The 12,227-nt window shown below is 45.9% G+C and overlaps 1 protein-coding gene across 5 annotated transcripts in view; it reads right to left on the bottom strand.

Annotated features, from left to right (window-relative positions):
* The window catches only part of slc6a7 (solute carrier family 6 member 7), a 61,031-nt gene that overhangs the window by 33,430 nt on the left and 15,374 nt on the right, over positions 1-12,227 (bottom strand). For 4 of the 5 annotated variants that reach the window (XM_078544944.1, XM_078544946.1, XM_078544943.1 and 1 more), the window contains one exon: positions 11,238-11,466. The exons of the other annotated variant lie outside the window; for it this stretch is intronic. In XM_078544944.1, coding sequence (XP_078401070.1) covers positions 11,238-11,466 — 229 coding nt within the window. The remainder of the gene's footprint in view (positions 1-11,237; positions 11,467-12,227) is intronic. 5 annotated transcript variants of the gene reach the window in all.

Raw genomic sequence — 12,227 nt, 5'->3', positions numbered from 1 at the left:
AATTAGTTGATGGTACAATGCATGTACACTATGATGTGTTAAAGAGATTAGGCTAGCATGTGACGCCTCTCCATTTGGAGTAGGTGCTGTGATCTCTGTTGTGTTGGATCATGGCGAGAGGACCCCAACTGCACCATCAGTGCTAGTGAGCAAACTTATGCTCAGGTAGAACGTGGGCCATTGTCTTTGATTTTTGGGTTTCATAAATACTTGCATGGCCATAGTTCCACGATCGACACTGATCAGAAGCCACTGATGGCTATTTTGAATCCAAAGTCTCCAGCACTCACTTCAGCTACAGCCCGAACGCAGTGATGGGCTTTGATTTTGTCTGCTTATCAGTACGACATTAAATACAGATGATTGGAAGATCATTGTCATGCCAATGCGATGCCTGGATTACCATTCCCATCAGAGGGAGACCCAACAGGGAGGATGTGTTTTTATTTTCACACATCGATGAGTTGCCAGTCACAGCAGATGACATTGATAGAACAACTCGTGGGGACCCTGTATTAGCAAGGGTATGTGACTGTATTACAAATGAGTGGCCATCACAGACACTGGATTTAGAAATCAGGCTACTTTTTATGCTTAAGGATCAGCTGTCCATTGATAAAGGTTGTGTTATGTGGGGAGCCAGAGTTGTGACTCCTGAAAGGTACAGGTCACAGTTGCTACATGATCTGCGTGATCAACACTCAGGGAAGAGCTTGACAAATATTCTAGTGAGAGGCTATCTTTGGTGGCCAGGGTTAGATAAGGACATAAAAGACATAGTGAAACCATGTCAAATATGTCAAGCTGTGGAAAAGAAGCAAATATCAGTGCTTTGTGTCCATGGAAATGGGTAGCCAGAGTGTGGCAGAGGCTAAACATAGATTTTGCAGAATTCAAAGGGCAAAAGCCATTCATTGTCTCAGTTTTGTTCAGAAGAGTTTGTAAAATTCATGAAAATGAATGGGGTTAAACACACTAGAGTTGTTACCATAACATCCTGCTTCAAATGGAGCAACAGAGTGCACAGTATAAATTGTTAAGTATGCTCTTGTTAAACAAATGCTAGAGACAAATTGGAAGAAACGCCAGTTGTCATTGGATCACAAGCCAGAGAACTTTTTGTTCATTTATCATCATACGTCTCGCACTACTCCCATCAGAAAGGCAGCTGGATTATTTCTTAGAAGACAGCCGAGGACAAGGTTCTCACTGCTGAAACCACATTTAGCACAGTCAGTGGAAAAGAAACAACCCAGGCAGAAAGAGATTCATGATAGGGGTAGAGTGAGAGAAGGAAGTCTGAAACTGAATCAGAAGGTTAAGGTGAAAGGTCATCATCGTCAGTGGCTACCAGGAAGAGTTGTGAAAATAGGGTGATCCTCGCATCTATTTGGTCGAGATGTTTGGTCATGGAAAGGTTAGGTTTGTACACGTAGATCATGTTTTACCTTCAGAGCTTCACAAAGAAGGAGGAAGTTGGGAAGAATCAAATGAGAGCGATGAATCGGATAGTCAAGAGTAGAGTACCAATAGTTGTTCCAATACAAGTGGTGCCTGAAACCAATTCAGATCCAAGTCAGAGTCTGAGAGACATGTCTGATGAAGTGGAAAATTCAACTGAAGGTCAAGGGCAAAATCAGTCTTTGTTGGAGGAAACTTCTCCTCAGGCCCAGATGGGTCATGGTCCTTCCCCAAGTTCTGAAAGTTTGGATCAAGAAAGGAGGTATCCTCTCAGAAACAGGAAACCCTGTGGTTTGATTTGTAAATAAAAGAAAAACAAGAGACGTATATTAATATGTATGAAATTTTGAACATTGTGTAGCTTTTTCATTGAGGATGGAGGAATGTAATAGCACCCTCTTGTGGCCATTTGTGTGTGTATATAAATCAAACTGTATTAAACCAGTTCACCTGGGTAGTTGACTTCCAGGCGGCACAAAGTCTCTTTGGTCTTGCAAATATATTTCAGTAGGTTTTAAGGAATGTCTTTAAGGAAGAAAGCAAAGTAGAGAGGCAGAGAGATTTAGGGAGAGATTTCCAAAGCTGAGGGCCTGGGCACCTGAAGGTATGACCTGAATGATGCTCAAGAGGCCAGAATTAGATGAGTGTGGAGATCTCAGACTGTTGTGGGGCTGGAGGAGGTTGCAGAGATGGAGAGAGGGAAGGCCATGGAGGGAAAAAAAGATAGCAATTTGAAAACTGATGCATTGCTTAACTGGGAGCCAATTTAGGTCAGTGAGCGCAGAGGTGAACAGGGCTTGATGTGAGTTAGGACATGAGCAGCATGGCTTTGGATGTCCTCAGTTTATAGAGGGTAGAATGTGAGAGACCAGCCAGGGGAGTGTTGGAATAGTCTAACCTAGAATTAACATAGGCATGGCTGAGGGTTTCAGCAGCAATTGACCTGAGACAAGAGCAATATTATGGAGGTGGAAATAGGCTTCTGAGTATTGGAGGGAATATGTGGTCAGAAGCTCATCTCAGGGTTGAATGTGACACCAAGGTTGCAAACAGACTGGCTTAGTGTCAGACTGTTGTCAGGGAGAGGGATAGAGTCGGTAGTTAGGGAAATGGAGTTTGGGGTGGGTACTGAAAACAATGGCTTCAGTCTTCCCAATATTTAACTGGAGGAAATTTCTGCTCATCCAGTACTGGATGTCAGATATGTAGTTAATGTCATCGATAATTTAGTGACTGTGGAGGAATTGAAAGAGGTGGTGAGGTAGAGCTAGGTAGGAGCAACGAACATTTGAATACTGATGCTGTTCTTTCAGATGATGCCAAAAAGGGGCAGATGTAGATGAGAAATAGGAGGGGCCAAGGATAGATCCTTGGGAACATCAGAGCTAACGGTGCAGGAGCAGGAAGAGAAACCATTGCAAGTGAATTTCTGATTACTATTAGATAGATAAGAATGGAGCCAGGTGAGAGCGGTCCCACCCAGCTGGACGGCATTGGGAAGTGGACAGTGGAGAGAAATGGCAAAGCAGTTGTGAGGAGGATACAAAGGGCCTGTAAAGGGATATAAAAGGGTTGAGTGAGTGGGCAAAAATTTGGCAGATGGAGTATAATGTGGGAAAATGTGAATCTGTCCATTTTGGCAGGAAGAATAGAAAAACAGAATATTATTTAAATGGAGAGAGACTGCAGAATGCTACAATGCAGAGGGATCTGGGTGTCCTTGTACATGAATCACAAAACGTTAGTACGCAGGTACAGTGAGTGATTCGGAAGGCAAATGAAACATTGGCCTTTATTGCAAAGGGGATGGAGTATAAAAGTCAGGAAGTCTTGCTGCAACTGTAAAAGGTGTTGGTGAGACTGAACGTAGAGCACTGTGTACAGTTTTGGTCACTTTATTTAAGGAAGGGTTTACTTGCAATGGAGGTGGTTCAGAGAAGGTTCATTAGGCCGATTCCTGGGATGAAGGGGTTGTCATATGAGCAAAGGTTGAGAAGGTTGGGCTGTCTCTGTTGTTCAGCAGGTGGGGTCAAAGCACAGAAGAGCAATTGTCATAGGGGACTCTATAGTCAGGGGCTCAGATAGGCGCTTCTGTGGTTGTGAAAGAGACACCAGGATGGTATGTTGCCTCCCTGATACCAGGGTCCAGGATGTCTCTGATCGGGTACGGGACATTCTGAAGGGGGAGGGAGAACAGCCAGAGGTCGTGGTACACATTGATACTAACGACATAGGCAGGAAGAGTGACGAGGTCCTGCAGCGGGAGTTCAGGGAGTTAGGCAGAAAGTTAAAAAACAGGACCTCTAGGGTTGTAATCTCAGGATTACTCCCTGTGCCACGTGCCAGTGAGGCTAGAAATAGGAAGATAGTGCAGCTGAACACGTGGCTGAACAGATGGTGTAGGAGGGAGGGTTTCCAATATCTGGATCATTGGGATCTCTTCCGGGGCAGGTGGGACCTGGACCATCAGACCATAAGACATAGGAGCAGAAATTAGGCCATTCGGCCCATCGTGTCTGCTCCGCCATTCAATCATGGCTGATAAGTTTCTCAACCCCATTCTCCCGCCTTCTCCCCGTAACCTTTGATCCCCTTACCAATCAAGAACCTATCTATCTCGGTCTTAAATACACTCAATGACCTGGCCTCCACAGCCTTCTGTGGCAATGAATTCCATAGATTCACCACTCTCTGGCTAAAGAAGTTTCTCCTCATCTCTGTTCTAAAAGGTCTTCCCTTTACTCTGAGGCTGTGCCCTCGGGTCCTAGTCTCTCTTACTAATGGAAACATCTTCCCCACATCCACTCTATCCAGGCCTTTCAGTATTCTGTAAGTTTCAATCAGATCCCCCCTCATCCTTCTTAACTACATCGAGTATAGACCCAGAGTCCTCAAACGTTCCTCATATGTTAAGCCTTTCATTCCTGGGATCATTCTCGTGAACCTCCTCTGGACCCTCTCCAGGGCCAGCACATCCTTCCTGAGATATGGGGCCCAAAATTGCTCACAATATTCTAAATGTGGTCTGACTAGAGCCTTATAAAGCCTCAGCAGCACATCCCTGCTTTTATATTCTAGTCCTCTCGAAATAAATGCCAACATTGCGTTTGCCTTCCTAACTACCGACTCAACCAGCAAGTTAACTTTAAGAGAATCCTGGACTAGGACTCCCAAGTCCCTTTGCACTCCAGATTTCTGAATTCTCTCCCCATTTAGAAAATAGTCTATGCCTCTATTCTTCCTACCAAAGTGCATGACCTCACACTTCCCCACATTGTATTCCATCTGCCACTTCTTTGCCCATTCTCCTAACCTGTCTAAATCCTTCTGCAGCCTGCCCGCCTCCTCAATACCACCTGTCCCTCCACCTATCTTTGTATCATCTGCAAATTTAGCCAGGATGCCCTCAGTTCCTTCATATAGATCATTAATGAATAAAGTGAAAAGTTGTGGTCCCAACACTGACCCCTGCGGAACTCCACTAGTCACCGGCTGCCATCCTGAGAAGGACCCCCTTATCCTCACTCTCTGCCTCCTGCCAGACAGCCAATCTTCTACCAATGCTAGTACCTTGCCTCTAACACCATGGGCTCTTATCTTACTGAGCAGCCTCCTGTGCGGCTGTACAAGAAGGACGGGTTGCATATAAACTGGAGGGGCACCAATATCCTGGCTGCGAGGTTTGCTAGTGTCACTCGGGAGGGTTTAAACTAGTATGGCAGGGGGGTGGGAACCAGAGCAATAGGTCAGCAGGTGAAATAAATGTCTGGCAACTAGTGAATATGGCCAGTAGGACTAAAAGGAAGGGCAGGCAGGGAGAAATTACTGAACACAGTGGGACTGGTGGTCTGAAATGCATTTGTTTCAATGCGAGAAGTATAACAGGCAAGGCAGATGAGCTTAGGGCTTGGATTAGTACTTGGGACTATGATGTTATTGCTATTACAGAGACTTGGTTGAAGGATGGACAGGATTGGCAGATATTCCAATTCCAGGATTTAGCTGTTTCAGGCAGGATAGAGAGGGATGTAGAAGAAGTCAGGGAGTTGCACTGCTGGTTAAGGGGAATATCACAGCTGTACGACAGGAGGACACCTCGGAGGGCTCATGCAGTGAGGCAATATGGGTAGAGCTCCGGAATAGGAAGGGTGCAGTCACAATGTTGGGGGTTTACTATAGGCCTCCCAATTGCCGGTGGGAGATTGAGGAACAGTTATGTGGGCAGATTTTGGAAAGATGTAATAGCAATAGGGTTGTTGTGGTGGGTGATTTTAACTTTCCCTATATTGACTGGGAATCACTTAGTGCTAGGGGTTTGGACGGTGCAAAATTTGTAAAGTGCATCCAGGAGGGTTTCCTGAGACAATATGTAGATAGTCCAACTAGGGAAGGGGCAATACTGGACCTGGTATTAGGGAATGAACCCGGCCAGGTGGTTGAAGTTTCAGGAGGGGAGCATTTCGGGAAAAGTGACCATAATTCAGTAAGTTTCAAGGTACTGGTGGATAAGGATAACAGGAGTCCTGGGGTTAAGGTGCTTAATTGGGGGAAGGCTAATTATAACAATATTAGGTAGGAACTGAGGAATCTAGACTGAAGGAGGATGTTTGAGGGCAAATCAACAACTGACATGTGGAGGGCTTTCAAACGTCAGTTGATAAGAATTCAGGACCAGCATGTTCCTGCTAGGATGAAGGATAAGAACGGCAAGTTTCAGGAACCTTAGATAACAAAGGATATTGTGAGATTAGTCAAAAAGCAAAGGGAAGCATTCGTAAGGGCTAGAAGGCTGGGAACAGATGAAGCCCGTGGAGAATATAAAGAAAGTAGGAAGAAACTTAAGCAAGGAGTCAGGAGGGCTAAAAGGGGTTATAAAAAGTCATTGGCAACCAGGATTAAGGAAAATCCCAAGGCCTTTTATTCATATGTAAAAAGAAAGAGGGTAGCCAGGGAAAGGGTAGGCCCACTCAGGGACAGAGGTGGGAATCTGTGTATGGAGCCAGAAGAAATGGGAGAGATACTAAATGAATACTTCTCATCAGTATTCACCAAAGAGAAGGACTTAGCGGTCGATTTGTCTAGGGAAGAGTGTGTAGATAGCCTGGATCATGTTGAGATCAAAAAAGAGGTGTTAGGCGTCTTGAAGAATATTAAGGTGGATAAGTCCACAGGGCCAGATGGGATCTACCCCAGAGTACTGAGGGAGGCAAGGGAGGAGATTGCTGGGGCCTTGACAGAAATCTTTGTATCCTCACTGGCTACGGGTGAGGTCCCAGAGGACTGGAGAATGGCCAATGTTGTTCCATTGGTTAAGAAGGGTAGCAGGGATAATCCAGGAAATTACAGGCCGGTGAGCCTTGCGTCAGTGGTAGGGAAATTATTGGAGAAGATTCTTCGTGACAGGATTTACCACCATTTGAGCAAATGGACGTATTAGTGAGAGGCAGCATGGTTTTGTGAAGGGGAGGTCGTGTCTCACTAACTTGATCGAGTTTTTCGAGGAAGTGACAAAGATGATCGACGATGGAAGGGCAGTGGATGTTATCTACATGGGTTTCAGTAAGGCCTTTGACAAGGTCCCTCATGGCAGACTGGTACAGAAGGTAAAGTCACATGGGATCAGAGGTGAGCTGGCAAGATGGATACAGAATTGGCTTGGTCATAGAAGACAGAGGGTAGCAGTGGAAGGGTGCTTTTCTGAATGGAGAGCTGTGACTAGTGGAGTTCCGCAGGGATCAGTGCTGGGACCTTTGCTGTTTGTTGTATACGTAAATGATTGAGGAAAATGTAACTGGGCTAATTAGTAAGTTTGCAGACGACACTAAGGTCGGAGGAGTTGCAGATAGTGAAGAGGATTGTCAAAGGATACAACGGGATATAGATCGGTTGGAGACTTGGGTGCAGAAATGGCAGATGGAGTTTAATCCTGACAAATGCGAGGTAATGCATTTTGGAAGGTCTAATACAGGTAGGAATTATACAGTAAATGGCAGAACCCTTAAGTGCATTGACGGGCAGAGGGGTCTGGGTGTACAGGTCCACAGATCACTGAAAGTGGCAACGCAGGTGGATAAGGTAGTCAGGAAGGCATATGGCATGCTTGCCTTCATTGGTAGGGGTATTGAGTGTAAAAGCTGGGAAGTCATGCTGCAGCTGTATAGAACCTTGGTTAGGCCACACTTGGAATATTGCGTGCAATTCTGGTCGCCACATTACCAGAAGGATATGGAGGTGTTGGAGAGGGTGCAGAGGAGGTTTACCAGGATGCTGCCTGGTCGGGAAGTTATTAGCTATGAGGAGAGGTTGGAGAAACTCAGATTGTTCTCAGTAGAGCGACGGGGATTGAGGGGCGACTTGATAGAAGTTTACAAAATTATGAGTGGCATGGACAGAGTAGATAGTCAGAAGCTTTTTCCCAGGGTGGAAGAGTCAATTACTAGGGGACATAGATTTAAGGTGAGAGGAGAAAACTATAGAGGAGATGTGCGGGGCAAGTTTTTTATGCAGAGGGTAGTGAGTGTCTGGAATTCGCTGCCAGAGGAGGTGGTGGAAGCAGGTGCGAAAGTGGTGTTTAAGAGGCAGCTTGACAAATACATGAATAGGATGGGAATAGAGGGATACGGACCCCAGAAGTGCAAAATGTTTTAGTTTGACGGGCAATATGATCGGTGCAGGCTTGGAGGGCCGAAGGGCCTGTTCCTGTGCTGTACTTTTCTTTGTTCTTTGTTCTTTGTACAGTCATAAGGTAAGGGGGAATTTCTACTCTCAGCTGGTCATTACTCTTTGAAATTCTCTTCCCCAGGGAAGAGTGGAGGCTGGGTCATTGAATATATTCAAGGAGAGTTAGAGAGGTTTTTGATCTACAAGGAAGTCAAGGGTTATGGGGGGATAGGCAGGAAAGTGGAGTTAAGGCCACAATCAGATCAGCCATTATTTTCCTGGATTGGGGAGAAGGCTCTACAGACTACCCCTGTTCTTATGTAGACGTTGGAGAAGGATGGTGCGGTCAACTTTGCCAAAGGCTGCAAGCAGGTTGGGGAGGATGAGGAAGGAATGTTTACTTTTGTCACAATGTAAATTGTGACTTTGATAAGAGTGGTTTAGGTACTGTGGCAGGGATGGAAACCTGATTGGAGCTCCGCCTCTAAATTTCCCATAAAGCACCTCCTCTCAGTGAGGGCAGACATTGACGATGAAACTCAACGTGGCCTCCAGTGTGCCAGCGTAGCCTTTGGCCGATTGAGGAGAAGAGTGTTTGATGACAAAGACCTCAAATCCAGCACCAAGCTCATGGTCTACAGGGCTGCAGTGCTACCTGCCCTCCTGTATGCGTCAGAGACATGGACAATGTGCAGCAGGCACCTTAAATCCCTGGAGGAATATCACCAGTGATGCCTCCGCAAAATCCTGCAAATTCAATGGCAGGATAGGCACTCCGATATCACTGTCCTCTCTCAGGCCAAAACCCCCAGTATTGAGGCACTGGTTATGGCTAATCAGCTACGCTGGGTGGGCCACATCGTCCACATGCCCGACACGAGACTCCCAAAACAAGCTCTTTACTCCGATCTTCGTCACGAAAGCGATTTCCAGGAGGGCAGAGGAAACGCTTCAGGGACATCCACAAAGTCTCCCTGAAGAAATGCAACGTCCCCGCCGATCTGTGGGAATCTCTTGCTCGGGACCACCCAAACTGGAGAAGAAGCGTCCGCGGAGGGGGGGCGACCATTTCGAGCGTCTCCCACGGGCCCAGGCGGAGACCAAGCGTGAACAGCGGGAGGAGCGCCCCAAAATCCGAGCAGCCCACCCACCCACCTCACCAAACACTACCTGCCCCACCTGAGGGAGAGTGTGCACATCCAGCTTTGGACTTTTTACTCATCTCAGGACCCACAACCCCAGAGTGGAAGAAAGTCACCCTGGGTCCCGAGGGACAGCCTAAGAAGAAGAAGAAGAAGAAGAAGAAGAAGAAAAAGAGCGACAGAGTCAAGCTCCTTCTTCACTGACATAACTCAGTGTCAGCTTCAGATCTTTTTGATTCAGTGTGTGAAGAAGTGCTTCCTAACATCACCCCTGAGCAGCCTCGCTCTAACTTTTAGGTTCTCCTTCCTTGTTCTGGACTCCATTCACCAGAGGAAATAGTTTCTATCTGCCCTATCAGATCTGCTAATCATGTTAAACGCCTTCATTAAATTAATCCTCAATCTTCTCAACTCGAAGGAATATAAATTCTAGTCTGTGCAGTTTGCCCTTATAATCTGCACTGCACCCAGTTACTACAGATGGGGTCTGATAAGTTTAACATCCCTTTCACTCCTTTGTATTCCAGCCCTCTTGCGATAAAGGCCAATATTCCATTAGCCTTTTTAATCATTTTTTGTACCTGTTCACTAGTTTTTAATGATTTTCAGACCCTTAAATCTCTCAGCTTCTTCACAGTTCCTAGCTTCTCACCATTTAGAAAATACACTGATTTATCTTCCTTGGGTCTAAAGTGGATGACCTCACACTTCCCCACATCGAATTCTATCGGTCACACTTCTGTCCACTCGCTTCATCTGTCATTGTCCCTTTACAACTTCCTGCTCCCATCTACACTTTTCATTGTGCCGCTTAACCTAGTGTCACCTGCAAACTTGTATATTTGGCTGATGGGTGCACCTCAATTACATCAACGGTAAGAGAAACTGCGCAGTGCAAGCCAAGCGGTATACGTAAAGACGCCTGCCTGTATAATGTCAGGAGTTGGTGCTTTTGTTAACAGTCTCTCATTTGGAGCTTTGTCAAATGCTTTCTGGAAGTCCATATAACATTCATAGACACTCCCTTATCTACCACGTTAGTTACATCATCAGAAATCGAACTAGGTTCGTTAGACAGGACTAGCCAGTTATAAATCCATGCTGACTGACACGCAACACCTATTACCCCTCTTATTGCAACTCTCACCAGGTCCCGTTCACTCATCACTCTGTACTTGTTGATCTACACTGGCTTCCTGTCTGGGAATGCCTCTGAAAATTCTCGTACTCTTGTTCAAACCATAAGAACAAAAGATATGGGAGGAGTACTACTCCTTGTGTGAAGACTTGCTTCTTGACATCACCTTTGACAGGCCTGGCTATAATTTTAAGGTTCTGCCCTCTTGTTCTGGACTCCACCCTCCCCCCTGCCCCAACCACCAGAGGAAATAGTTTCTCTCTATCGACTCTATTGAATCTTTTAATCATCTTAAATATCACAATTAGATCACCCCTTAATCTTCTAAACTCAAAGGAATGCAAGTCTAGTCTGTGAAACCTGTTTTCATAATTTAATCCTTTTAGTTCCAGTATCATTCTGGTGATTCGGCACTGCTCCCCCTTGAAGGCCAATATATCCTTCCCAAGGCGCCATTCCCAGACTAGGCACAATACTCCTGATGGAGTCTGACCAAGACTGTGTACAACTAGAGCAGCATCATCACTTCCTTTGTGTTCTGGGCCCCTCGAAACAAAAGAGAGAGATGGGAGAGGGTAAGCCTGGATTGCAGCCTGATGCTGGGTCCTGTTTACCCTCATACCAACCTCACCTGCTCAGTCATTGACGGATTGACACCAGCTTGTAATGGCAAACTGCATTTCTCTCGCACCCATTATGCACAAAGAGGTTTCAGGGCAATTTATGAGGGTGGGGTAGGGCAGAGAGGGGGTAACGTTTGACACTGAGCAGAAAGGAAAAGTAGAGAGAGTGAAAAGCTATGACCCATATCATTCAGATGGGACACTGTTTCCTACCTCCCCCATTGCGATAACACAGATATGGGAACCTCCACACGTTGCCCAGCCCCACACAGTATCCGATACAGGACAGCAAGAACTCATGCTTGCCACCCCAGGTGCCTCGGGATGGCAGTGCCTCAGGGGCAGGCATTGAGGCCTCAGGGGGGGATTGGGGCTGGGGTTCAACCTCCTCCTGGGTCCTGACATTGTTCTCCAAACTCCTGCTGCTTGGATTCACAGACGCCTGTGTGGGAAAGAGATAGATGGATGTTAGCAATGTAGGCACAGGCTGAGATTTTACATGCAATTACATAGAACCAGGCCTTTCAACCCAACCAGTCCATGTTGGCGTCTATTCTCCTCCCAACCTTCCTCAAACTCAACCAGCATAACTCTATCTCTCTGTCATAGCCTTCGATTTAAATGCATCTTTTCTGACACTTGTATCGAATCACACTAATGAAAATGTCTAACAGAATGCCGGCCATTACCTCGATGGGGTTGGGATACAAAGGGCTCTGCTGAGGCCCCATCTGGACTGACTTGTGTTCAATTCTGGGCACCTCAGCACAGGAAGGATATATCGGTCTGAGGTGGGGGGAGTGAAGTGCAGGTTCACAGAATGATCCTGGGTCTAAAAGGGTTAAAATAAGAGGACCAGGTTAAAATTAGAACCAGTTCTTTCAGGGATGATGTCAGGAAGCAATTTTTCACACAAGTAGTGGGAATCTGAAACTCTCTCTCCCCAAAAAGCTGTTGAGGTTGAGGGTCAATTAAAAATTTCAAAATTGAGATTGATAAGATGGTTATGAGGCAAAGACATTAAGGGTTACAGAATCGAGGAGGAAGATGTAGTTAAGATATCAATCAGCTATGATCCACGTGATTGGGTGGAACAGGCTGTTCCTTTTTAGCGCAGCAGGGGGTCCATTTAGTTTATTGTGTCTGCGCTGGCTCTTTATAAAAATTATCCAATTATTTCCATTTCCCCTGCGCTTTCTCCAT

Source organism: Cetorhinus maximus, chromosome 7 (genome assembly GCF_964194155.1).
Source record: "Cetorhinus maximus chromosome 7, sCetMax3.hap1.1, whole genome shotgun sequence".
NCBI classification, from domain to species: Eukaryota; Metazoa; Chordata; class Chondrichthyes; order Lamniformes; family Cetorhinidae; genus Cetorhinus; species Cetorhinus maximus.
The sequence above is the reverse complement of the archived record's forward strand: the minus strand, read 5'-3'. Positions and strand labels throughout refer to the sequence as shown.